At 33.2% G+C, this 27121-nt stretch overlaps 1 protein-coding gene across 3 annotated transcripts; it reads left to right on the top strand.

The window, feature by feature from the left end:
- Window positions 1–671: 671 nt before the first annotated feature.
- On the top strand, window positions 672–26084 carry LOC106060740 (uncharacterized). 3 transcript variants are annotated; one of them, XM_056043165.1, is made up of 25 exons: window positions 672–915; window positions 2928–3178; window positions 6964–7117; window positions 11079–11215; window positions 11324–11471; window positions 11752–11885; window positions 12269–12425; window positions 12532–12665; window positions 13489–13609; window positions 14112–14266; window positions 14482–14611; window positions 14723–14859; window positions 15563–15716; window positions 16216–16423; window positions 17916–18064; window positions 18165–18380; window positions 18601–18818; window positions 18923–19154; window positions 20301–20464; window positions 20896–21005; window positions 21546–21805; window positions 22291–22528; window positions 22628–22737; window positions 22860–23213; window positions 24101–26084. In XM_056043165.1, the coding sequence occupies exons 2-25, from the start codon at window positions 2934–2936 to the stop codon at window positions 24803–24805; spliced, it is 4770 nt and encodes a 1589-aa protein (XP_055899140.1). In that variant the 5' UTR covers window positions 672–915; window positions 2928–2933; the 3' UTR covers window positions 24806–26084. The 3 variants fall into 3 exon arrangements, with proteins under 3 accessions (XP_055899140.1, XP_055899133.1, XP_055899148.1); XM_056043158.1 differs by having other exon boundaries at window positions 672–910; XM_056043173.1 differs by having other exon boundaries at window positions 672–769.
- The last annotated feature ends 1037 nt before the right edge of the window (window positions 26085–27121 follow it).

The raw sequence follows: 27121 nt of genomic DNA on the forward strand, positions 1-27121 counted from the left end.
GCTGTACGCACGTTTATGCATAGGGTTAGGGTTTACTGGGCGTTAGGGTTAGGGTTTGGAAAAAAATCGCCCCCCCCCCCACTCCAAAGTTCTGGATCCGCCAGTGCGCGGCCTACCGCCCCCCCCCCCCCGGATCCGCCAGTGGTTAGGCCCATGTAACAGATGCTAGATTATTGCAATCGATTGGTTCTATCGAGCAGTTCTCATGTGTTCAATGTGCTTAGTTACCGCCCTTGTTTATTTGATTTGTTTGAAATATTTTTAGCACTACCTAAAAAGCCTTTTTTTTTTTAAATTAGACATTTTGCTTTCAATTTTTTTTTTCAAAGGAAAGTATTAGATTAGTTTAGGCCACATGTACTGATTTAGCACGAAGGTTTAAATCTACAATTAGGCCTATGATCAATTAACTATTTTTTTTTTAAAAGCTAGATTGTATATATTGAAAGCTAGTTAAGCTATTGAGCTATTTAAGATCCATTTACAGTATATTCTATGTTCAATACCATCATAAACATAATGCGCCATACTAGTTAGCCTTTTGTTTGAATAGAAAGTTGCAGAACTACGACCCAATTGTTCATTGAATGATTTAACTTTGTTTTCTTCCAATGATCGATCAGTGATATAGGCCAGAATACATGTGTGTCTATAAATGTGTGTGTTTTTCAAATCAATAGTTTCCCATTCAGTTCGTTTAGGGCTTCAAATGATTTTGGTTTTTATTTATAGCAACGACTACTTCTGAACTTGTGGGTACTGTTTACCGGTGAGTGAAATTATAACATGTGGAGCGAAGGAAATAATCAGACTGAAGCTAGAATTAGGCACATTTTGAAAGGTTACAACTAGACTTAGTTTCAAGTGAAACATTTTTGTCAAACATCTAAGAACACGTTACATAACATTGGTAAGGTAAATAATAATAATTTTTCATAATAACATGTTAAGAATGTTAAGATAATTTAATTATTCCAAAATCAGCATAAATTTGATTACATTTGAGTTATTATTATTATTTAAAAAAAAAAACTGACAATTTAATACTAATCACATTAACATTAAAATCACTGGTCTATGAAACGTACCGTTAGGTAGCTAACTCCTTTGTACTTATGGAAGACAAGTTATGACCTTGAAATAGAATGACAGAGACCACTGACGGATTGCACCCCCCCCCCATTCGACCGATGATACAAAATTATTTTTAACAATAAATACTAATTATCTATATTCTAAATAATTTTTATATTAGGCGTCCACCTCCCAGGCCGATAATGTGGGGCTAGGGAGAGGCGATTGCTTTCACCCTCCTTCCGCCCAACTCTGACCCTAAGAGCATTTTTTTTTTTGTTGTGTTGTGCTGCACGGAGCCTTCATCTAGATACCCCCCCCCCCCCAAACTGGTCCACAAAAGAGATTAGACCATAGCGCACTAAGAATGCCATAAGCCTGAAAGATACGTAATCTAAGAATCAATTTTTAAAGAATAAAAGAAAAACTTTTTTTTGTTGAAAATTTTGAATTCATAAGAAAGTTTTACTTTAGGGGAGTACAAGTGGACAAATGAGAAGTCGCCTTTTCTCAACATTTTCTCAATCTCAGATTTGTCTATCGTATAAATAACTTTTCAATATATGCTCAAACTGTTTAAAATACACAAAAATAAGTGTAAGCCTAATAGGCCTACCTCGTTTGTTCGCCCTCTAACCAATTTCTCTTTTCAGTGCTTTGCAAGACTAATTGTATTTCTGTAACAATACTAAGTTTCATACAGACTTATTGTATTTCTGTAACAATACTAAGTTTCATACAGACTTATTGTATTTCTGTAACAATACTAAGTTTCATACAGACTTATTGTATTTCTGTAACAATACTAAGTTTCATACAGACTTATTGTATTTCTGTAACAATACTAAGTTTCATACAGACTTATTGTATTTCTGTAACAATACTAAGTTTCATACAGACTTATTGTATTTCTGTAACAATACTAAGTTTCATACAGACTTATTGTATTTCTGTAACAATACTAAGTTTCATACAGACTTATTGTATTTCTGTAACAATACTAAGTTTCATACAGACTTATTGAACAAAATGAAAAACTTAAATATGAACGACTTTTTGAAATATTCTATTTCGATGACAATATTTTGTTTCGTGGGCGACCCTTAAATTCCCAATTAATCAACATCAGCTTTTCTCAGCCTGTGAAACTCATTTTGTTGAAGGGGGTTGAAAATATCTTTTATTTGCTTGGGAAAAAAATCGGTTATATTATCAATATAGTTAGGGCCTATAAAGTCATATTAGAATAATTATCAAGTTAAAGCATTCTTCAAAACGTTCTTATAAATTAGACGTTTTAATATGTATTCTACCTATTCTACCCCCATTGAGCGCGTTGAAACGGTCGACTTTCCTCAGACGGTTTAACCATCTTTCTGTTAACTTCTGCTGACCAAGTTCTGGATCCGCTAATGCTAGAGTCCCGGGCATGCTAGCCTGCCTCTTAGTGTTCGTTTTTCTGGCCTAGAGTTTCAAGAGCCTAGGATCAACTTAACCTGACAGTTTCAAAGTGCTAGAGTCTCTCCATGTTCCAGTCCTGTGGTTATTGAGTTCAGACTTAACTTTGATGTATGGGTTCATATCTAACTTGGATGCAATGGGTTCAGATCCAACTCTGGTTATTGGGTTCAAATCTAGCTGTTGTGCAATGGATTTAGATCTGTGATGTAAATGTAATGAATTCATTGGTACATATTGTGTTCTGATCTAAAAGAAGCAGCTTTCTTTCGTGAAAGAATTATTTAAAAGATGGAGTACCGTTATTTAGTTATGTGGAATGAACGCACTACTTTATTGAACTTCATGAGTCCGTTAGCTACTATACAAGATGTGTTTAAAACTATTTATTTCAGCAATAGATGGAACAACTCATCAAAAGTCAAAGTTTCGTTCATGACGATGAGAATGTGTACGATAACTTTAGATCAACTTTCAGCTCTTTAAAAGACGATGACACAGAGGTTGCCAAGAGAGGATTACAGGATGTCTTCAAGGGGTTAGATGCCCTTGGTGATAAACTCACAGATAAAATGAAGCCCCGCTTTGAAACCCATGGCTGGAGAATGGCTGAATTTGCTTTTCAGGAAATTGTATATACTGCTTGGTAAGTAGCCCGTGTTATATGAAAGATGTGTAAATAACTTATGACTACAAACACTTAAATCAAACCTATCAATTAGTGATGTGTTGCCTTTTCAATAGCCGAATAATCGAGAGAAAAGCGGATTGGGAAATAGAAAAAATCTCATCTCGTCTTCATTACCTTGCAGAAAATAAAACGCAAAAAATATTTTGTGATATGATCACGTAACTTTATTGATCATCGACCTGCATCGTAAGACATGAAAGTGGCACTTGGCCATGTTAGCGGCATAATTGTCAGCTTGTTACATCCACCGTCACTTGTCCTAAAATGACCCTCAAGATCAGTGGTAAACAGCAGAGGTGTGGTGTATCTGATAATATGCTCAAGGTGCCAAATTATTTACATGCACATTGGAGAGAACCTTAAAAACATTTCAAAAACAGCTTGGAGTAGAATTTCCTAAACTTTTGCCGAAGGCGTCCCTTAAGCCCATTGTCGGTGGCGCCCGCACTTAGCTAGCTGGGGGACATTCCGACATTGGGGAGCGCATTAGCCTCTCATAGTGGGATCCCGGAGGGCTTTAAGAATGTAATAAAAAAAAGACATCATTATATGCTAACAACGTTTCCAATTAGGCCTCTAGGTCAGATGAACTAACCACTATATGCCTATAGGACAGATGAACTAACCACTATAAGCCTATAGGACAGATGAACTAACCACTATAAGCCTATAGGACATATGAACTAACCACTATAAGTCTATAGGACATATGAACTAACCACTATAAGCCTATAGGACAGATGAACTAACCACTATAAGCCTATAGGACAGATGAACTAACCACTATAAGCCTATAGGACAGATGAACTAACCACTATAAGCCTATATGACAGATGAACTAACCACTATAAGCCTATAGGACAGATGAACTAACCACTATAAGCCTATAGGACAGATGAACTAACCACTATAAGCCTATAGGACAGATGAACTAACCACTATAAGCCTATAGGACAGATGAACTAACCACTATAAGCCTATAGGACAGATGAACTAACCACTATAAGCCTATAGGTCGGATGAACTAACTACTATAAGCCTATAGGACAGATGAACTAACCACTATAAGCCTATAGGTCAGATGAACTAACCACTATAAGCCTATAGGACAGATGAACTAACCACTATAAGCCTATAGGTCAGATGAACTAACCACTATAAGCATATAGGACAGATGAACTAACCACTATAAGCCTATAGGACAGATGAACTAACCACTATAAGCCTATAGGCCAGATGAACTAACCACTATAAGCCTATAGGACAGATGAACTAACCACTGTAAGCCTATAGGACAGATGAACTAACCACTATAAGCCTATAGGACAGATGAACTAACCACTATAAGCCTATATGACAGATGAACTAACCACTATAAGCCTATAGGACAGATGAACTAACCACTATAAGCCTATAGGACAGATGAACTAACCACTATAAGCCTATAGGACAGATGAACTAACCACTATAAGCCTATAGGTCGGATGAACTAACTACTATAAGCCTATAGGACAGATGAACTAACCACTATAAGCCTATAGGTCAGATGAACTAACCACTATAAGCCTATAGGACAGATGAACTAACCACTATAAGCCTATAGGTCAGATGAACTAACCACTATAAGCCTATAGGACAGATGAACTAACCACTATAAGCCTATAGGACAGATGAACTAACCACTATAAGCCTATTGGACAGATGAACTAACCACTATAAGCCTATAGGACAGATGAACTAACCACTATAAGCCTATAGGACAGATGAACTAACCACTATAAGCCTATAGGACAGATGAACTAACCACTATAAGCCTATAGGACAGATGAACTAACCACTATAAGCCTATAGGACAGATGAACTAACCACTATAAGCCTATAGGACAGATGAACTAACCACTATAAGCCTATAGGACAGATGAACTAACCACTATAAGCCTATAGGACAGATGAACTAACCACTATAAGCCTATAGGACAGATGAACTAACCACTATAAGCCTATAGGACAGATGAACTAACCACTATAAGCCTATAGGACAGATGAACTAACCACTATAAGCCTATAGGCCAGATGAACTAACCACTATAAGCCTATAGGACAGATGAACTAACCACTATAAGCCTATAGGACAGATGAACTAACCACTATAAGCCTATATGACAGATGAACTAACCACTATAAGCCTATAGGCCAGATGAACTAACCACTATAAGCCTATAGGACAGATGAACTAACCACTATAAGCCTATAGGACAGATGAACTAACCACTATAAGCCTATATGACAGATGAACTAACCACTATAAGCCTATAGGACAGATGAACTAACCACTATAAGCCTATAGGACAGATGAACTAACCACTATAAGCCTCTAGGACAGATGAACTAACCACTATAAGCCTATTTTGTGTTTTTGTCTCTTTCATTCGAAGCTGTTGAAGGCCTCGTTGGTTATTCTATAGATCTAGATTTCTATGTTTATGTTCTAAACAAATCAAATGTACAGATTTCAATTCAGAAGTCAGAATTGTAACTGACCAGGAAATTTTGTTTTGAATGAGTTTACACAAATATATTTATACGTAACAACAAAAAATTGAATTATTTCGCCCAGAACTACGTCTACATTCATTAACTACAACAGTTTTCATTGTAAACAGTTGATGGAAAATGTCACCGAATACAAAAATGTTAGGCCTACAACTTTTCAAAATACAACGCCCAGTAGGTCTACTGCCCCCCCAAAAAGCTTATCATAAAATGACCCTCAAGATCAGTGGTAAACAGCAGAGGTGTGGTATATGTGATAAGATGTCTGATAATATACCTACTCATGCCGCTGGCATAATTTTTGTCCTGCTTATGATTTTTAAGTAGCATTTTTAGCCTACTGGTCAAACAACTGAACAGCTTAAGATCACTTCCCCGAAATCTTTAGGTACTGTACGCTTAACAATATACCATTTTATGAGGGACGTGTGCATAAATAAACCTGAAGATATTAAGGTTTGGATTCGATCGCAAGATTATATGATATTACAGTAAATAACAGAGTCGATTCCGGATATTTTCATACTTTAGGGCCAATGTCTGCCGGATAGAGGACATGACCTCAAAAAGGAGGATACATCTTCTTTTTGCCCGAAGTCTGGTTATCTTAAGTCAGGCATAGAGATCTAGATGATCTGGTCTACATTATAATCATCATGCTTGGATTTTTTTTATTCCATTATTTTGCAAACTCTTTGGTTGAGATTTTGGTTTATAAAGTTCGTCTTAATCTTTGAGCTACTTAGTAAGTTATTGTAATGTCAGTCAAAGCAAGTTGGCGTCTAACCTGGTCTTTAAAGTGTTTACGTGGGCTCACCTGTTACGTTGGCCACTTTTCAGCTCACCTTTATAAGTTCGTCCACCATACCAGATACGGGAACAGAGACGGCTTTAAAACGAGAGACCTGGAGATAATTTTAAAAGTCGCGGGATACACATCTGAGACCAAAAGAAAATCCACTGCCGAGGACAGACGTAGACATAGATTCAGCAAAGTAGGCCTATGAAGGTCGTAGCTCGGGCTGCGTATCCACGTGAAATACCGCAGTCCTCATTAATTTTCGGACTCGAAGACAAGCCTTATAAAGTTATTGTAATGTAAGGTCGATTGTACCATGTTTTCTATGAATTATTAATAGAGTGAGAGAAATAAGTTAAACATATTTTATATACTGCTAATGTTTCAGTGAATTTACCAGAAGCAGTCCATCTAAGGAAATTGAAAACAGATTCTACTTGTTTATAGTCCGTCTACTTGACAATAGCTTCACACTTCTGCATATAACCATTGCTTATAACTGTCTTCGGGAATCGGATCTGCGAGTAAAAGAACACATCCAGGTTTGTTCTTTGTCATATCCGGAGGGTGAAATGCTCCACTGTTCCACGAATTCAAAATAAAAACTTTGTATAAGAATTATTTTAATTATTTAGATTATTTAATTCTACAAATTGAAAATGCCTTACTGGAAAAATATGTATATAGATTTGTTTAGATCTAATCTACTATAATTATAAATATAATCCAGAGTAGTTTATCATGCTATTCACGGTATTTGGGCACCTATACTAAAAAAAGCCTATAGAGTCTAGCTACTGTAGGCCAGAATTTTGGGCACCTATATTAAAGCCTATAGCCACTATAGGCCAAAATTTCAAAGTTTGACTTTGAATGCACATTTTTGACAATGGTTCGACATAGAAAAGAAAATGAAGTATCAAAATCTTCTTTAGTCTAAGGATGACTACTTATATTTGTACCTCTAACCTATATTTGTTATTATATTTAAGGTCAAATAGGACATGTGTTTTCATTTAATTCAGACAAATTTGACCCACATTATTTGATTCCGGACACCATAATTTATTTCAGACAGTCTCTATATTTAGGCATCAATAAACTCAGATTTTAATTCTTTATTAAGATTAACTAAATTTTAAGATCCCCAGGCATAGCCCCTCACATGGAATCATAACGATGTTTTCAAATTATGCATAAATACTAAAACAAAAAATAAAAATATAAACACACTTTTTCTACCAAAATTAGGTCACTGGGATAGTGACTTCTACACCGACTTTTAGACTTATTTTATGTTTGCATGATTAGATGTGTGTTGAATGTTTGTGTTTTCTGTTTATTAATTTAATAAAGTTCTAATACAGATGATATTTGTAGTATAGTACAGGTTAGGACATGGGCGTAGCCGGGGGGGGGGTCTTGGGGTTCAACCCCCCCCCCCCCGAAATGAAATCCCCCCCCTTCCCTTTTGGGGGGGGGGGAGTCGGAATTTAGTGACTGATTTTTTGCTTTGATTTTGTTTATTTTAGTTGAGATTTTAATACTAAACCATCACTTGCCCTAGCAAAACCAAAGGGGTTTTAAGTTTAAAACCCCCTACCAGGGGGGTTCGAGTTTAAAAACCCCTACCAGGGGGGGTTCGAGTTTAAAAACCCCTACCAGGGGGGTTCGAGTTTAAAAACCCCTACCAGAGCGATTCGAGTTTAAAAACCCCTACTAGGGGTTTTGAGTTTAAAACCCCCTACCAGGGGTTTTGAGTTTTAAACCCACTACCTGGGGTTTTTGCAGTTAGCTCCCCCTCTTCTATAAAACAAAACAAAAAAAAAATGCAAACGAAAATCCCCTAATTCCAAGAGCACAGTTAAGGAAGATTTTGATTTTAAAACCCCGTCTAAAATTTACGATAAACCCCCTCTTTAATATAAAAAAAAGCTAATTACGCACTCAAAATGTTATGAGCGTAGATAAATGTGTTTTACCTCTTTTTAATAATAAAAAAAAAGCAAATTATACACTAAAAATGTTATGAGTGTAGTGTATGGGGTTTTGAGTTTAAACTCCCCTCCAGTGGAGTTTGAAGCTAAAAAGTACCTCTTCAATATAAATAAAAGAAAATTACTCACTCTAAAATCTATGAGCGTAGTCAAAGGGGTTTTGAGTTTAAACCCCCCGCCATCTTCAGTGTAAGAAAAAAAGCAAATTACGCACTCAAAATGCTATGAGCGTTGCCGAAAGGGGTTTTGAGTTTAAACCCCCATTCAGATGGGTTTGGTGCTAAAAATACATCTTCAATATAAAAAAAAAGCAAATTACACACTAAAATTATTTGAGCGTAGCCAAGCCAATCGGGGGTTTTGAGTTTCTTCTACAGATGGCTTTTTTTTTTTTAAAGTTTAAAACCCCTCCAGATGGTTTTGAGTCTAAGATCCCCCTACAGAGCATTTTGAGGTGGAAAACCCCCAACAGAAGATTTTGACGATAAAACTTCTCTTTTCGATATAAAATCTAAAGCAAACTAAAGTCACTTAATTCCAAGAGCGTATTCAAGAGAGGTTACACATTTTTACCAGTGGCAGGGCTCCATTAATAAACTGCAGTGAATAGTCATCTACCGAAATCGAAAAACACTAAATATAGCTCAACAAAGATGGCTAAGACAGATTTTAGGAGTCAGTTATAGAGATCGGATCTAAATCAAGGAAATCCTATGCCGAACTGGGCGTCGACCCCTTAGTAAGATTGTGAGAGAACGACGCATGAGGTTTGCGGGACATGTTCTCCGACAAAATGAATTACACATAAGAAGAGTTGCAATGATATCCTAGTACAACTTGACGCCACTCATTCATGGAAGTCCTCATGGTAGGTGGGAAGAGGCTTCAGACATTACCAGTGACAGATTTTTATGGAAACTGCTTGACGTCAAATGCTCCGAACGGCGTGGGAGGGTCTAAGTCAGTAAGAATAGCACATTAGGTTTTTAAAATAAAACTTTTTAATAACATTAAAATGGACTGTAGATACCTCAGAATATGCATTTTGTTGGCTTTCCATACCAGAAATAGTGCTTGCGTTACTTCAAAAAAGAAGATGATTACGTCCTACGCGTCATGCATTTAGTCATGCATCAGAATATCAGAAATAGTGCTTGGCGGTGGGGCTTCGCCCCGCGCTGGGGGAGCTCCTGGCGCTTCCCCAGACCCCTTTGCTAGTAATGACGGGGAATCGACAATTTTTTCACTAACTCCAGGAAGAACCTATTCTAGGGCACAATAAACGTCTTCCGAAAGAATGAAGGGTCAGAATGTAATAAAGATTATGTACACACACACACACACACACACACATAAATACATACAATTTTTTTTCGCGGGGGAGGGGGGGTCAGTGGGGGGGGGGGAAGAAAAAAATTCACCCCCCCAACCCCCCCTCCCCGAAAAAAAATCCTGGCTACGCCCATGGGTTAGGATAGCCATTCTTGCCTAAATAGCTGAATAATCCTCTCTCTATATTCTCTCTATATAAATCTAGATCTATCTAGACCTCTATATAGTAGGTCTAGATTACTCTAGATCTAGGCATTTAACTTCATTCAATGTACCAAGCTCACTCCAAACATTTGCCCATTTATTCTCTTATAAAAAAAAAAAACAACAACAAAAAAATATAATACAAGATCATTAACACTGATGTCCAAAACTGGCTGTTTGAAATAAATTTTGGTAAGAAAATCGTAATTTAATTCAAACACCCAATTAATTAATTTTTTTTTGCATGGAATCAAACACCTTGGCGTATGAATGAAATAAAACAGCTCCAAAAACAGAATAAATATTGCCATGCTCATTAGCATAGACTTAGCCAACCAAAAAATATATTCTTAACCCTAGGAAGAGGTAAAGTCAATCTTGTTAGCATAGGAAAAAACTACAACCTGACTTACACATTTGAAACTCTTTTTTCTTACATAAAAAGATAGCTAAATGGAAGGAAATTGGGTCAGAATCATTGGATAATGGGCAAGCACATTATACAGTATGCTAGTTTCATATTAAATATCAAAATAAAGATTTAATAACCACAAAAAAAAACAGCGAGTGTCCAAATACATGCAATGTCCCTATTAAATAAACTACTCTACATCTAGATCTATATGTTGAATATACATAGAGAAACTGTGAAGGTAAATGTTGCTGCCTTGTCAGGTGGTATGCATTTAAAACCGTCATCAGAATGGTCCCACCCCTGGTATCCTGCAGGAGATTTGGGCACAATGTATATGTAGATTAGATTACATATTGAATATACCTAAAGTACATGTAGAGTATACAATAATACATAACCTAGGCCTATGTGCAGTGCACATCTATACATAGCATAACCTAGGCCTATGTGCAGTGCACATCTATACATATAGTGTATTATACAAAGAATTGCAAAGTGTTCATAGAGCTCATTTTAAAATGAAATTAGATTACATCATGTTACTTATTTCTGCAGGAGTTTGATCAAACCAGTGTGACAAAGTTTTTGTCAGTTGTTTGTAAATCAATCAAGTCAGAAGAAACTAACTCTGGTGATGACTATGGAGACACTTACTACAGATTTATGTGTGAAGTAATTCAATACATATTGACGTAAGAAATATAGCTTACCAATCATTCCTTAGTTTGTTCTTTTGTCTTTTACTTGGTAGTTAAGAATTGCTAGGATTCATTTCATCTATCATCTGGCTTCATTTTCAGTGAGAGTCAAGTGAAAGCAAACTTCAGCACACTCCTTGATTATGGAGCATACTGTTTCTTAGACAGTATTACGCTGAAGGAAGATGTTTACAGTAACATGGCGAGCATAGGATACAAGATCATAAATCTTGTTGATGAGCCGTTTGCAGTAAGTATTCAAATTAAAGCTATATTGAATGCACACTGGAGAATATCTTTTTCTAGCACCACAAATGCTGACCAGTTATTTAAAGAATTAATTGTTATTTCTTGTTATCATCATTCCATTCACCAATTAGGTACAGTTTGGTAGATATGTCAAATTAATACCACAAACTCTTTATAATTTCTTTAAATTCATTTTTAAAGAAGGCATTAATGGTATTTGAATTATCTATCATTGTGGCAAGTTTTAGCATATGATAAAATTGTATTATATTTTCCCCCAGACTTCTGACATTGAAAAGATTAAACATTATATCAAGAAATGCATAACACTTTTTCAATCCCAAACCTTTGCACCAAATAAGAAAGTATCTAAAGAAACTTTGGGCTTTATGGAAAAAATGATGAGTGAAATGGGGTAGGTAAGGAAAATGAAAAAGTATTAAAAAAAATAATTTAATATTGGTATGACAACATGACTTAATATAAAGAAAATTTATTAGCATGTGTTCTTTTGTTTTATTTTTTTTATCTGCTTGACTAATATATCTTTCTTGTTTAAATAATACGTTTTTAAAATCTAGTTTATTATTGTTAACGTTTTACTGATATAGACCCAGAGGAACACAATACAGAATAGCATATGGTCATTAAAGCATGATATTATTAAAATATGATACACATTACTAAATATTAATAATTTAAATTAAACTACAACAAAGTAATAAATGCTTCTTTGTTAGCCATGTAAAAATTGTTTGCTTTCAAACTTTTAATATTTACAAACAATAAATACTACAGGAAACATGGCAAGCTTGAAGAGCTCTACAATGAAGTTTTTGATCTTATAATAGCCACCACAAAATGTACATATACTTTAGAAGGAGAGAACTATCTCATGGATTTATTTTATGGAGCTCAAGTTTTTTTTTACAATTATGAAACTAAGACAGCAACAGTAAGTTTAACATTTCTCTTTGGCACATTTTTTTACACCTACAAAATATTTTGCTGAAAAATGTTTTATTTTTAATTTTCTTTTTTTTTTTTTTTTAATTATATAGAAAGATATTGCTGCCTTTGAAAATATTGTACAGAAGTTTATACAAGTGGTTAATGAATTGGACATTAAATTTTTGAATCACAATGGATTTGCATATTCTGTTGTTGAAAATGCTCTATCTTACCACTTTGGAAAGTGAGTTTTTAATGTTAAAATAACGTTTATAATTTATACTGATAAACCATTATTGTTTTAAATGTTGAATAACATAAATTACATTATCAAACTTTTAACCATTTCAGTGTGTATTATTTTGATAGAGGGTAGTGTTATTACTACTAACCTTTTATTTTATTATTTTAACTAGCAAATGTGATTTTATTTTTAAGGAAAATGAATTGGCTATAAAAGTGCAATAAATAAAATAAAATAAATTATTTTAAGAAAACTGAGTACAGAAAAATAAAATTATAAAATGTTCAGTAATAAATTGATATACTGAAAGGTTTAACCTTATAATTCTACATTTAATCCATAGTTATTTAAAAAATCACAAACCGAAACACTATTTATCACATCAAATTTAATCAAAGATGATAGCATGTGCTAAAAAATTGTATTATTTAAATATTCTGTGTCCAGTGATATAAATTTAAAAATGCGGAACCACTAACACAATGTTGTCATTTTAAAAAGAAAACGTTTTGATCCCCCATCCAATTTACAACCAAAACAAAGAACAATCACTTTCACATGCAGAAAACAAAAAATAAAGAGAGAAATAAAAAGTTTAACATTATAAAGTTAGTGAAACAAAATTATATTCCAAGTTACTTGCTGAAAGTAACACCACACTCAATAGCACTAGCAAAGTTACTCCCTGAGAAATAATACTACACTGAATGAGTTAACTCACATAAAACACATAACTGATTTTAAGTATTTAAAAAATGGTATTTAACTAAAAAAATAAGGTTGGGGTTCAATGCACATTTAAACTTTTCATTTTTGAATGTAGTAACAAACAGTTATCAAAGTCGTGGCTGCAAATGTTGGTTCCTCTACTTAGAAAGCCATGTAAAAGTACATTGAGAGCCTGTAAAACTTTAGTGTATGAAAATAAAGCAGTCAAATGGAAGGTAGGCAACAGTTTTATTTTATCAGAGATTGTTTGAACCTGAGAGAGTGTCATTTGTAGAGAAAAAAAAAGCCGACATAAATCATGTCATATTATTAAATCATTTAAAAATCATTTAAAATCTGATACTTTTAATTTTTAAAATAATTTCAATGCCCACAAAACACTAAAAATTATAAACATAAAATATATAGTTTTGATGTTTTACTTAAATTTTTTTGTTGTAAAAAATTTAACTTTAAGAAATAAGCTTTTAAATCTTCAAATTCTCTTCAGTAAGATTCTTGCATTTTTTTTAACAAAAAATTTGGGTTGAAAAAGCACATAGAAAGGATACTTTTTTAAAATTAAAATTGTATACTAGTGGAAATAATAGTTTGATTAAAGAACACACATTTAGTAATTTCGTAGTAATTTTTTCTTTTAATTTGATATAGTCTAAAACTCATTGAATAAACTTTCACTTACTTAAATTCTCATTTCTTGATGTGAACTTTGTACAGGAACATACAGATATCATTCGACCTGTGATAGAATTGATTCAGTCTTTTCAGCCACCAACTTGTATTGCAGACATGGATGAGGAGAAACAACAAGATGCCAAGGATTATTTAGAATACTTTAAAACAACTGTGGAGTACTTTTTTGATGGTTTAGGGTAAAATGTTTATTATTGATTTATAAGCTTAACATTTAATAAAAATTATGTCATGAAATCATGATATTAAGTAGTTTATTCACCAGAGTTCTGAACTTTGGTGAATGACAAGTTAACTAAAATAAGCTATTAAAACATTCAAAATTTGTTATACTATTATTTTCAATATAAAATATTCAATCCAAATTAAAAAATGTTGCTGTTTTCATTATCAGAAAAGATAAATTAACAAAAACTTATGGAAAAGTAATGATGAACCTGTCATTAAAATTTTTGAATACTGAACATGGAGAATTGTATAACCTTGCAGAGAACATTGCTGAAAGAATTGAATTGAATGCTAAAGTAAGTGAAATGTGTAGTTGATAGTACTATATAGTTCTAGATCTTAAGTGATATCGAGAAAAGAGTAGATATACACATTTTACTTATCAATCTTTTTTTATTTTAAAAAAGGAAGACAAGCCTGCAATGATTGAAGTGATGAAAAAACTTCATGAACTAGTGAAGAATACAAATCTACCTTGGTCTTCTTGCTGGTATTTATACAGAGCAGCCAATGATTTGATAAGTGCATCCATAAAATCTTTTAAGTAAGATATAGAAGGCTTGTGCTACAATAGTTTTTATTTTAGAGATGTATGTATTTAAAAGTATGTTAAACCAGTATGTGTAATAAGGAGAAGAATTGAAAGAAAACAGGTATAAAAAATAACAACTAGCATTTCAATGTAGCTAGGGCAAGACCAGTTGGTAAAATCAATAAAGCAGATAAATAAGCTTGGAATGGGATGCCAGAATCAAACAGGAAAACTGATGACTGAGTTTAAGTTTCTAATTAACATGCAACACCAGATTAATACATGGATATGATTAGAACCTAATTATCTTTTTTTTTCTCTGAAGATGTATTCATATGAATTGATTTTAATGTAGATTGGGCTTTATGATGTCCAATGACCATGAAATTCATTACATATGTCCACATCCTTAAAATTTTCAGGTCTTTTAATATTCTCCTTTGAGGTAGAGTACAATGGAAAATTAAGATTAGGATTCAATAGGGCTCAAATTGTTGTGGTCGTCCAATGGTCTTGCCTGTTAGATCAACAGATCTCACTTGTGATATGTAAATGGTTCAAATGATGAAAAGAAAAAAAAAAAGATCTCTTTAGTACTCAGCATCTCTTAAATTAATATATTCATGACTAGATAAAAAAAATGAACAGCCTAATATTTGTTCTGTTTTTTCTCATCCATCATTTCACATCTTTATGTCTTCCACCAACTCAACAGAGATGGTAAAGTATTTTCAGACGAGGATTTTGGAGTCTTGGTATCCATCTGCCTGACATGCCTTAAAGAAGATTGTTTAGATTCAGAAAGCAGAACTTTTCCATCTGGTCACTTTTCAATGTTTCTTACTCTTGTAGGACCTTTATTTGAATGGGTGAGTTTTAGATTACCAAAGTATTTTTAAAATTTTACATTTATGTTAAGAAAAAAAAAATCACAGAATTGTAAGATTCAAAGATTTAAAGACAAAAAAATGTTAACTGTAGCCTAAATTTTAAATGTTGTATTAAGCTACAACATAACATCATTCTGGATCTTTTTTTTTTGGATAATGTTGAATAATTTACAAGAAAAAAAAATTGAATATATAATAGTACTCAGGATCCTATTTTTTAATTTTTTGTTTCTTTGAAGTTTTATTAAAAGCATTTATAGCTTCCTGGTTGTGTGGTATGCACTTTGAACTATTGTCTTGATGGTTTGGACTAGGATGTAATAATTAATCTTCATTTTTGAAGTAAAATCTGGAACATGTGATACAAACGAATGAACCTTTTAGCATATCACTCTAGGAAAAAAAATGAAGTTATAATTAGCAAAACTGTACTACATCAAGTTTCTTTAATAATCCTTAATTTTAAACTTTATTATAGCTTAAGGCTTTAAATAAGATGGATCTAGCTGCTTCTCTTGTACCAGAACTTATGAACTTAACAGCTGTAGATGATGAAAATGTATTGACTTTAGTTGGAGTGTACATATTACTATTTGGACAAGTTCCATCTGGCCAAAAGATTGCTGCTCAATATTTGGACAGGCTGCTAAAAGCTTATTTAGATACAGAAAATCAAAACTTTTTGAGTAAGCAATCTTTTTTTTTAAATTGCTTTGGTATGCTCAATTCAGTGCACTAAGGTGCAATCTTTTTTCAGAACTATTGGGGAGTAGGTCTCTGGGAGGTTTCCATTCTGCTTTTAGGTGCTCAGCAAACAACTATGCTAGATTGGGGTTTCAAACTCAAGTCCTGTTAATAGGTAGCCAAGCGTTTTATGTTTTTTAGCCACACATCTCCTTTAGATTACACTGTACAAGTATAAGCTAATTGTAAGCTATTTATTTATATTTTATGTATTGTATGTCTTGATAGACTATCTCTTCTTCCAAATTCTCATGTGAATAGTGCAAGCAATCCTTGACACATGCATGCAGGGCCGGTCCTAGCAATTGCGGGGCCCTATGCGAATCTGATCGCGCGGGGCCTAGTCTGGGTGGGAATAAGGATAATAAGTGAAAATTAAGATTTTGTTTTAGAAAATTGAATTCGGCTTTGCATTTTGTTCATGTGATCAAGTTAACTTTACTTTACAAATCTTGCAATCTATGGCATATTTATATGCTAGTGACTATAAAAGTAACTAAGGTATTGGAACTTCCGGTTAAGGGGAAAATTCCTCCGATTATCACATTTTATTACACGAAAGCTGACAATGCCTTTTTTTTTATCACGCGTAGGATTGGTGTTTTCCGTAATGTATGACATACAAGTGACAATTTTGTCTATTTTTCATGAGATTTTTATGAGTTTTCAGGAGATTCTAATAAGTGCAGGACATTTCCAGGAATTTTTTCGTATATATATTTACAAATAGAATTAGCGCGGGGCCTATGAAAGCGCGGGGCCCACTGCGACCGCATAGGTTGCAGTGGCCTAAGACCGGCCCTGCCTGCATGGTTGAGCATTTAAAAACATGTGAGACTTCATCATTTTCAACCTTTTTCCTGCTTCTGATATATTCATCTGCGATACAGAACCCCATCTTTTTGCTTGCCTATCCTATTCTTTTTTTCTCCCATCTGTTGACGTCAACTTGAGGGCAGGAGAGTTGCAAGTTATCCACTTTTAAGATGCATTGATGTAAGCGTAACATGAAGCTCTTCAAGATTGACAGCAACAGTTATGATCAACTTAGTGATAAATGAACATGTTTTGTTAACATAATGTAGTGAGCTTGCATTTAAGAGTTATATTTTTTCTATTTATTATAATAGTGGGAATGGTGGCTGAGTTGTAAAACTCTTGGCTTTTAAACTTAATCTCTGGTTTGAATCTTGGTGAAGACTGGGATTTTTAAATTTTGGGATTTTTAGGATGCCTCTGAGTCCACCAAATATGACATACCTGAAATTAGTTGTGGAAAAGTAAAGGCAGTTAATCAGTTGCACATGACATCCTCATTTAACCATGGGTGCAGAACAGATGAGCTTTACATGATAGACCCCATAGATCGCAAGGTCTAAAAGTAGTTCTTTACTTTAAAAAAAATATTCTAATAACTGCTTTTTTTTTATTCAGTGGCAATCAATGAAATTTATCCACACAATCCAAAGGCTTTGACACCCCACTTCAGAACCTTAATTGAACAAATGAAAGACAGTGGTGATCCATCTTTAGTTTCATACCTAGCACTGCTCTTTCAAAAAGTATCAAAAAAACAGGCTGAGGTATGTTTACACGTGTGTTTTAAAACTTAATTGTGCTAACAATGTGTGTCCAGCACATCAACAAACTATCATTGCTTCATTTTAAAATTTTGTTATGCAGCTTTTCACCAGTAAAGATATTAAGATGTTGTTTAAGAAGGTTCAAGAAGATTTCACTTCACAAGTGTCCATTCTTATGATTCTTCAAGAGTTAACAAAAAGATGTCCAGAGAAAGTTATTGAACAAAAACAGTTTTTGTTTGATAAGTCATCATGGGTCCCAAATGTGCATTATTACATTAATGATATGATGATAACTCTGGCTTTGTACAAAAAGGTTAGTTGATATTTTGTTTGTCATTTTAGTGCAAAAAAATATTTTATAAAAATTTATTGAAACATTTGTTACATTTTTTAAAACATATTTCAGGGTAACTAAAAGGGCATACAAATGTATGTAAATAAGATTGATTGTATTTTTTATTGACAGTTTCTATCTATTCTAGGCTATTACTGGTATAAAAATGAAAAAGAATTGCTTATAAAATACTTTTCAGGATATTGCTACTACTGTGATGAGTGACATATGTCAGAGTTTGAAGTCCAGTCAAGACAAAAGCGAACTGTTGACTTTATTTAATTCACTTAGAGTCATTGGCTTCAAGTATCAAGATTTATTGAAAGAAAGACGAAAAGAAGTGGAATCATTTTCTGCAACAGATCCAGACATCAACAATATGAGGAAGTTAATCCTAGATATGATTGATGGGAAGACGTATGTTCTTAACTCATGTTTCCATTTTACTTTTTATATATAGGATAAAATATGACCAACAATCTATGTAATCACCTTTTTTTTCTTCTGTTAACTCTTTAAAGGCCTGATGATATGGTGAAGCAGTTAAAGAAACAAGAAGAAGAATTAGCCAGTTTAGTTGGACGAGTGGATGAAACGGAAGAAATTCTGAATGAAGTGAAAGTGGAAGTATCAAAGCAAGGGGAGCAATTAGATAATGTCAAGAATGAAGTCAAAGAGCAAGGGCAAAAATTAACTAATGTAGAAAACAAAGTGGATGAAACTGTTGCTAAAGTGGAAGAAATTGATAAGAAGGTAAAAATTGTTGTTATTGTTTTCTCAGTAAGCTAATTTTAAATAGTGAAAATTTTGCTGAATATGTTAAGCATGAAATCAACCAAAGCAAATAATAGTTAGCCAATTATGGAAACGGCCAAGAGCACTATAAAAGTTCAGTCTTTGCTTCATATGCTGGATAAGTATATCTTTGTTAAAAGTAGACCACTACATATAATTTTTTGATTACTATAACTTTTTTTTTACATTTTCAAATACTTCTAAAAGTAAAATGAACTTTCAGATTTCAAATTGAATAAATTTGAATTTTTTTGTTGCACAAATAGCCTTGGTCTTAAACAGTCATTGGGAAGCATAAACACTTCCTATCAATTTTTTCTGTACACAGAACCAAGTAGTTTCTAATGCAGAATGGAATACATTTGCTTGAGCAAACCATGTATCTAACTGTGGTGGGTTTGGAACAGAAATAAATGCAGAATTCAAATTGTAGTCTAATAAATCAGCAAAAGACCTGCAGCCATACAAGTATTAAACTAGACACAAAAAGGTGTACAATCTGCAGTGAAGACGAAGTAGGTCTATCTAGTTATGTGCAATGACAAGAGATGCCAGCAGAATGGACACTGTCCACATTATTTAGCCTTATAAGTGCAGACACAAAACACCATCTAGGGGAAAAGGTCATGTGGCTGTCGAGGTGTGGCCTGAAAAAATATGCACCACACTACATAACTTTTAGAAACTGTCATTAGCGTCACAGACTTTTCACAGGATTCACTAGCTTTGTTTGCACTACTATCTTTTCTTCATATAGTACATAGAAACTATAAAAGTAAGGATCATGTTATTATCAGCTTTTTCTTGCAACAATAGAAGTTAAGTATCAGCTGCCTTCTGGAATAAACACATTTAGTTTTGGCAAGAAAATCTATTCTGGTCAATTTTACAATTAGTTGAAGGACAAAATACACTGGCTGTTTTAAGGATGTCAAAGCTTAGCCTATATCTCTTGACCAACCTGCTAAATGGCTGACAAAATTGAGAAGTGTCAGAACTTTTAGCTGAAATATTGACATATTTTCACATATTATGCCTTGTAAAATATTCATTTATTGTTTGTTTAATACTGTTTTTACTAAACTTACACCATTTTTCTTTTAGACTCTAAGTCATGCTCCATTCTGGGCAAGAGACATTTCCAAACTTTTAAATCCAAAGAGTGAACATGATTGGAGGTTACTAAGCAGTCGCTTAGGTTACAACAATGAAGATATTAGAGGTTGGGCTCAACAAGCAGATCCTTGTATGGCTTTACTGAATGAATGGTAAGTTATTGTGTCAAAGTTTAATTTTTCAAATTGTTCTGAACATAACTTAAAACATTGAGTAGTGATTAAAAATATGTTTTTAAAAAAGAATAGACAACTTCCTGCTGAAAGAAAAATGCATTGAACAGGGCTATGACTTCTTTATGAACCTATTAATCCTGGAATCTACTTCACAGTCTGCAACTGAGGGGAAGCCAAAAGTATTGTGTAGCATCCTTTTTGAACTTACTGGCAAGGTCAAAAGTGGGACCATGGTATATGGGACACTGATTATCTCTTTATCTAATGCCCAAGAATTTACCCAAAGAGGAAACTCGCAACCTAAGAACTGTTATCCCATATCATTTACATATAATATTTAATTGTTTGTGTCAACTGTTTTGTTCTTTTATGTATAGATGAATCTTTATTTGTTTTCACCTTTTTAGGTACACAACTCATAAGACAAGTGAAGCAAGTCTGGCTGTTTTAACACAACTTCAAGAAATGGACAGACTTGATGCTGCTGCCATTGTGGAGAATGCTATGAAAAATGCTGGTGAGTCAATACATTTTTATTGTAGGTGCATGTTTTTATGTGTTAGATTTAAAACCTTCTAATGTAATTTTTAGTATAGAAAATTCTTTTTTTTTAAACATAAAATTCAAATAATCATTAAATATAAGTCACAAACTTGGAATTGGAAACATAGGTAAACAAAATTATATATCAGTGTCTGGAAATCAAAGGCATAAAAAGTTTGAAGTGGTTTAGCACATCTACTTCTTTGAATAAATACTAACACATTTCATTGAATTATACTTGAAGAAACTATTTACTATGCTTAATTTATACATTAAATTACATATTATTAAAACTAATTAAAGCTTGTGTTATCATTTTATCAACAAATTCCAGCATATTCTTTCCACATCAAATTAAGTGCAAATAATTAAGTTGCACTTTGTGACATGTTAATGAGACATTAGACATCTTTTGACCTAACATTTAATAGGTCCAAGGTTATAGTGTCTAGTAGAAAAGAAATATTAATAGATAAAAAAGTTTATTTGACAGAATCAAAATGTAACTTTTCAGAGGCAGTTGTTGAAGATGAAGAGTTTGAGTATCCCTCCCCTCCCCCAATCTTCATCAGCTACCAGTGGTCACACCAAGCAGAAGTCAAACTGTTAAAACAACATTTAGAAATGGCTGGCTATGAGTGCTGGCTGGACATTGGTCAGATGGGAGGGGGAGATAAACTGTTTGAGAAGATTGACACTGGAATCAGAGCAACTAAAGTTGTCATCAGTTGTGTCACTAGTAAATATGCCAAGTCTCCAAACTGCAACAGAGAGGTCAGTCAAATTTCAAATGACCTTTAGATGCTAGATTTCTGTTAGATTTGAATTGTTCCTAGGCATTACAATCTAAAAAAGTTTGGTGCAAAAAATTTTCTAAAGGAAAAAATGGCATTTATGCATTTTTCTATTTACAAATTTTGATTTGATACTGCCTTCATATCAAGATTACAACTGTTAACAACATCAGAAACTAACTAGAGTAATAAAACCTTTACAATTGTAAATTCAATATTAATGTACAAAAATGTATCACCAAAAAATTTCTCCAAGCGATAGAAATAAATGATTCGATTTATATCTTTTTTAGTTTCTATTTCCCTTTAGACAGTAACCTCTCAATTCTATTCAATCAATTATTTCTACACATGTATATGAAGATACAAAAAGTGTGACTAAACATTTTGCTATGTAGATTTAAAAAATGAATTTTTAAATTTTGTCACTTCATAAACTTTTTTTTTTGCTTCATTTGTTTACAGGTGAACTTGTCAGTAAGTCTCAACAAACCCATAATACCACTATTACTAGAGCAATGTCCGTGGCCACCACCTGGCTCTATGGGACCAATATTTAGTGAATATTTATTTATCCGATTCTTCCAACGAACTGGAGAGGAAATGCCTGACCAGAGATATTGGGCAAAAGACAAATTCCAAGAACTTTTAATGCAACTAAATGTGGTTGGAGTTCCTCCTGATGAAACCAAAGTACAACCAGGTCAGTTATAAGGTTTTTGGGAAGGTTACTATGACAATCAAAAGCAATAATGTAGATTATACTGACAAAACCAACTAAATATTTTTTTTCTAATTTCAGAATATAGAAACTGGTGGATTCCAGTTGTTCAAAAAATTACAATAGACAAAAGTAAAACCAAAAATGGTGGAACAGTAGCAGAAGTGGTGCAGTCTGATTTGGATAAAATTGTAAAAATTTTGACATTTTATATTTTTTTGTAAATAGGAAAGACTATCTGTTTTTAAATGGATTGCTTACATAAAATACATCTCAAATTTAAAATTAAATATTGAATTTATTTTTTCAACAGGCTTCTGAGTCCCCAGACATTTTCATTTCTTACCAGTGGGGGAAACAGAAGAACATAATCAAATTATATGAACGACTGACCTCCCTTGGCTTTAGCTGCTGGCTGGACATCAAACAAATGGGAGGGGGAGATTCACTGTATGACAAAATTGATAGAGGCATTAGAGGCTGTAAGGTGGTTTTGTCATGTGTCACACAGAAGTACTCACTGTCTGCCAACTGTCGTCGTGAAGTCAGTCTGACTGATTCTCTTAAGAAACCAATGATTCCATTACTACTGGAAAAGATGACCTGGCCACCAAGTGGACCCATGAGTATGGTCATGACACAATTAGTCTACATTAATTTTTCTAAGGTAACTTAGGACAAAGTAATTGATTAAAAAAATAAATAATTTAATACATGTAATTGTGCATAATTTATACTATATTTTTATGTCTATAAAGTGCAAACCATAGACATAATATTATATCTAGACTGGAATCCAAAACAAATTCTTATCGTGATTGATCGATTCACAATCTATATATAGAGATTTTTATGTACGTAACTCTTTTTCAAGCTGTAAGGGAAGTGGCCCCAAATCTAGGAAAATCAATCTTTTCTGTCTTAGAAAAGTAATGATCTTTAGTTTTCAAAGTTTAGAAATAATGCAAACTCATTTCTCTGTTTTTTTTAGAATTGGCTATTAATCACAGAACTATATATTCACGCAAATATATGAAAGAAAGCCATTTCCTGTTAGTTTCCATTGAGATAAAAAATCCTAGATAGAAATAATTCATGTGTATTGATTTTAATAATCTTATGTACATTTAAATAGATTGATTACCTAGAGTCCTAGATCTTTCTAGATTATGTATCCAAAAATTGCAAAATAATAATTATGAGACGAGAGTACTCTTATTTTGGATGTTCAATTACTAGGTCTAGATCTAAAAATTAAATTGTATGTTACATAGGTTAGGGTTGAAAAAAAACCTTTATTTCTTATAACTACTTTACAAAACAACGCCTTGTTTCAACTTTAAAAAAAATTTTCACAACATTTTTTGTAGTGTTAAAAGATCTCCATGTCCAGTCTAGATACCGGTATAATATATGTAGGTTTATGGTGCAAACATTTCAAGTTAAATTGGCAATGTAAAAAGTTCTTCATAAATTAAAAAATATTACAGCTTAATTTTGTAAAAGTCAACACAAATACATTAAAAACTAATAGAGCATTTTTTTTTGTTCCAGGACGAATCAATTCAAATGACATGGGATGGTTCAGAATTCAATGACTTATTAAATCAAATAAAACAACATATTCCAAACAAGATGACTACAATGACCACTTCAAGTAATAATTCAACAGAAGTAGCAAAGTCTACCACCATTATTGTCTCTCCTTCAACTAAGACAACACAGAACACATTGAAACCAACTTCACCTTTACAGAAACCAGAGAGAAAAAATTCACAACCCACAAAATCAACACTAGCACCATCACTAGCACCATTAAAACCACAGCCTAAAATTAACCAAATACAAAAACTTCCTTCTCCTGTGACATCTCCTCCATCAACTGCATCTTCTCTTTTGAAACAAGATTCTGTTAAAAAATCTGACACTTCTGTCAGAGCACCACACACTAAACCACTCAATAAACCACTCACTAAACCATTACCTTCTTCAAAAACTTTACCATCAAACAAAACACAGATGGAAGAACAAAATAATACAAGTAATAATGAAGCTCTTAGCATAAGACCAACATCCAAAACAATTCTAAAGCCTATTTCATCGGATGCCAGGCAGCCTTCCAAGCAAGCTGCATCATCAAAGTCACCAGGGAAAACTCAACCAGTAAAAACCATTCAGCGGACACCTGGAAGACCTTCAAGACTTCCTCCGATAGAACAAGAAAATGGTGAAAAGAAATCTCCAGCAAAGAAAGTTTAATTAAAATGATCAAATGCAATAGTATCATGTAGTAAAGATTAATTTGTCCTACAGGCATGTCAAACATTCAATAATTAGAGTGTGGGTGTGTCCTTGCAGCCTAACCAAGACACAATCAAAATTTGGTTCAGTAACAGCAAATGTTTTTTTTTAATTTAATTCAATCCTTAAAACTTTAGACAATGTTGACATTTCACTTTTACATGATTTACAATTGTTCATTTAGTAGGAGAACAATGTAATGGAACATTTTATGAAACTGTGGAATGTTTGAAATGTCCATAACAGAATTTTTTATTGGATGATTTGCTTACAATTTGTTCTCTTTATCTCAGCACCAGTCTAGATTCAGCTGGCACAAAAAGTAATGAAACCCAATGGTACACCAACATTTGAACTATAGAAGTATATTGAAATGTTTTTAAAGAAAATCTGCTAATATGAGTGCATGAACTGAGGTTTTATTTGCAGCTAGACACAGAACATTTGAAAACATCAGGAATCTTCTAGAAAAACACGAATGAAAAATGTAAAAAAATACTTTGAAAAAATAATAAAGCTTATACGAAGTGTAATTGTATCAATGAGTTTGGATCAGTCTTGTAATACTATTTGTAATAGATCAAGACTAGAACAATGGGGGGGGGGGGGGGGCATGAAAGGTATATCTGGCTGAATTGGACCGTAATCATTTTTTGAAAGCATTTATAAAAAATAAGGGGAATTACATGAATTCGAACTCATGGTTCAAACGGACATTCTATCCACTCTGATAGTGAGGTGCTTATGAAAAGGCTGTATAATTATCTATTGTTTGTTAAAACTTTAATGTGGCGACCTATGAAGGGGACTAATTTAGTCAAGTACTATTTCTTTCTCTTGTTCGAGATACCAAACAAACTACTTAATTACCAATAATTGTATTTTTTCCTTGTGTTGTCAGGTAAAAGAAATATTGCAAAATTTCAGCTTGATCCGAGCTAGGGTGTCGGAGAAATAACGTGTACAAACTTTTTACTAGACAGAGTGAGTTGATATAAGCTTGGTAAAAAGGATTATATTTTGATTATCATTATTTGAAATAGTATATGCTTATATTTTGTTCAATTTATTTATCTCAATGACCAATAGAAACTTTTTTTTTGTATTCTTTAAAGCTAAACTCAACGCTGTGTTTTTATCTAGATCACTGTATATTGTTATGTTTTGTTTACGCTCTATATTTCTGAAAGGATTTTAAAATGTTTCAGAAAAAAAAAAATATAGGCTATACAATGGACCCTTCTCTGTTTTAATTTGTAATAAATGTTGGATATTTGAATTATGATATTTGAAACTGTAGACAGCAGTTATAGCCTATCAGTCAAGACTGACTTAAGAATCAGGACATTCTGTCTATGCAACGAGTCTTTCCTGTATGATTGCATAATCAAGTTTTTCTATTAACAGTCCAGCTAATGATTTTAAAAAGGACGTTGACAGATTTAATTGATATTGTAAAATACTGAAGGAAAAGAAAAATGTTTATTTTAGAAAATATTCTGTAACACTAGAAGGTCAATAGAAAACATGTTTGGTCAACACTCGTTGTTTATCAGCAGTCTTAGAAACGTGGACATTGAAGTTGATTGAATGAAGTCTTAGAAACGTGGACATAGAAGTTGATTGAATCAAGTCTTAGAAACGTGGACATAGAAGTTGATTGAATCAAGTCTTAGAAACGTGGACATAGAAGTTGATTGAATCAAGTCTTAGAAACGTGGACATTGAAGTTGATTGAATCAAATCTTAGAAACGTGGACATTGAAGTTGATTGAATCAAGTCTTAGAAACGTGGACATTGAAGTTGATTGAATCAAGTCTTAGAAACGTGGACATTGAAGTTGATTGAATCAAGTCTTAGAAACGTGGACATTGAAGTTGATTGAATCAAGTCTTAGAAACGTGGACATTGAAGTTGATTGAATCAATCTTCAAGTTTTTTTTCCCCGTTTATTCCTTCAGAGTTAAAGAGGATCTACTTCCTAGTCCAAACCTCCAGTAGGAGGTCGATTGTGGTAAATCCCTCTACAGCCATGTAAAGTGAGCTGTACAAAGAAATCTTTTCTCTTCTTGGACATCATTCGGAACAAAAGACGTAATACACTCTTGACTTTAAGTTGATAAAATAATTCTAAACAATTATAACAGTCAAAACAAATATGTGGCTATTTAGCTAGTGATTTTTTCTCCTCACTTATATATATATATAAACTGACTCAAATTTTTAGGAAAATCGTTAGAGACGTTTTCGAAATGCTTGACTTTTTTTTCCCA

This window comes from Biomphalaria glabrata, chromosome 1 (genome assembly GCF_947242115.1).
Source record: "Biomphalaria glabrata chromosome 1, xgBioGlab47.1, whole genome shotgun sequence".
Lineage (NCBI taxonomy): Eukaryota > Metazoa > Mollusca > Gastropoda > Planorbidae > Biomphalaria > Biomphalaria glabrata.

Coding starts and splice junctions, on each gene's coding strand:
- LOC106060740 (XM_056043165.1), top strand. CDS start 2,934: ATGGAACAACTCATCAAAAGTCAAAGTTTCGTTCATGACGATGAGAAT. Junction 3,179..6,963: donor GAAATTGTATATACTGCTTG/GTAAGTAGCCCG, acceptor CTAATGTTTCAG/TGAATTTACCAGAAGCAGTC. Junction 12,426..12,531: donor ATGAAACTAAGACAGCAACA/GTAAGTTTAACA, acceptor TTAATTATATAG/AAAGATATTGCTGCCTTTGA.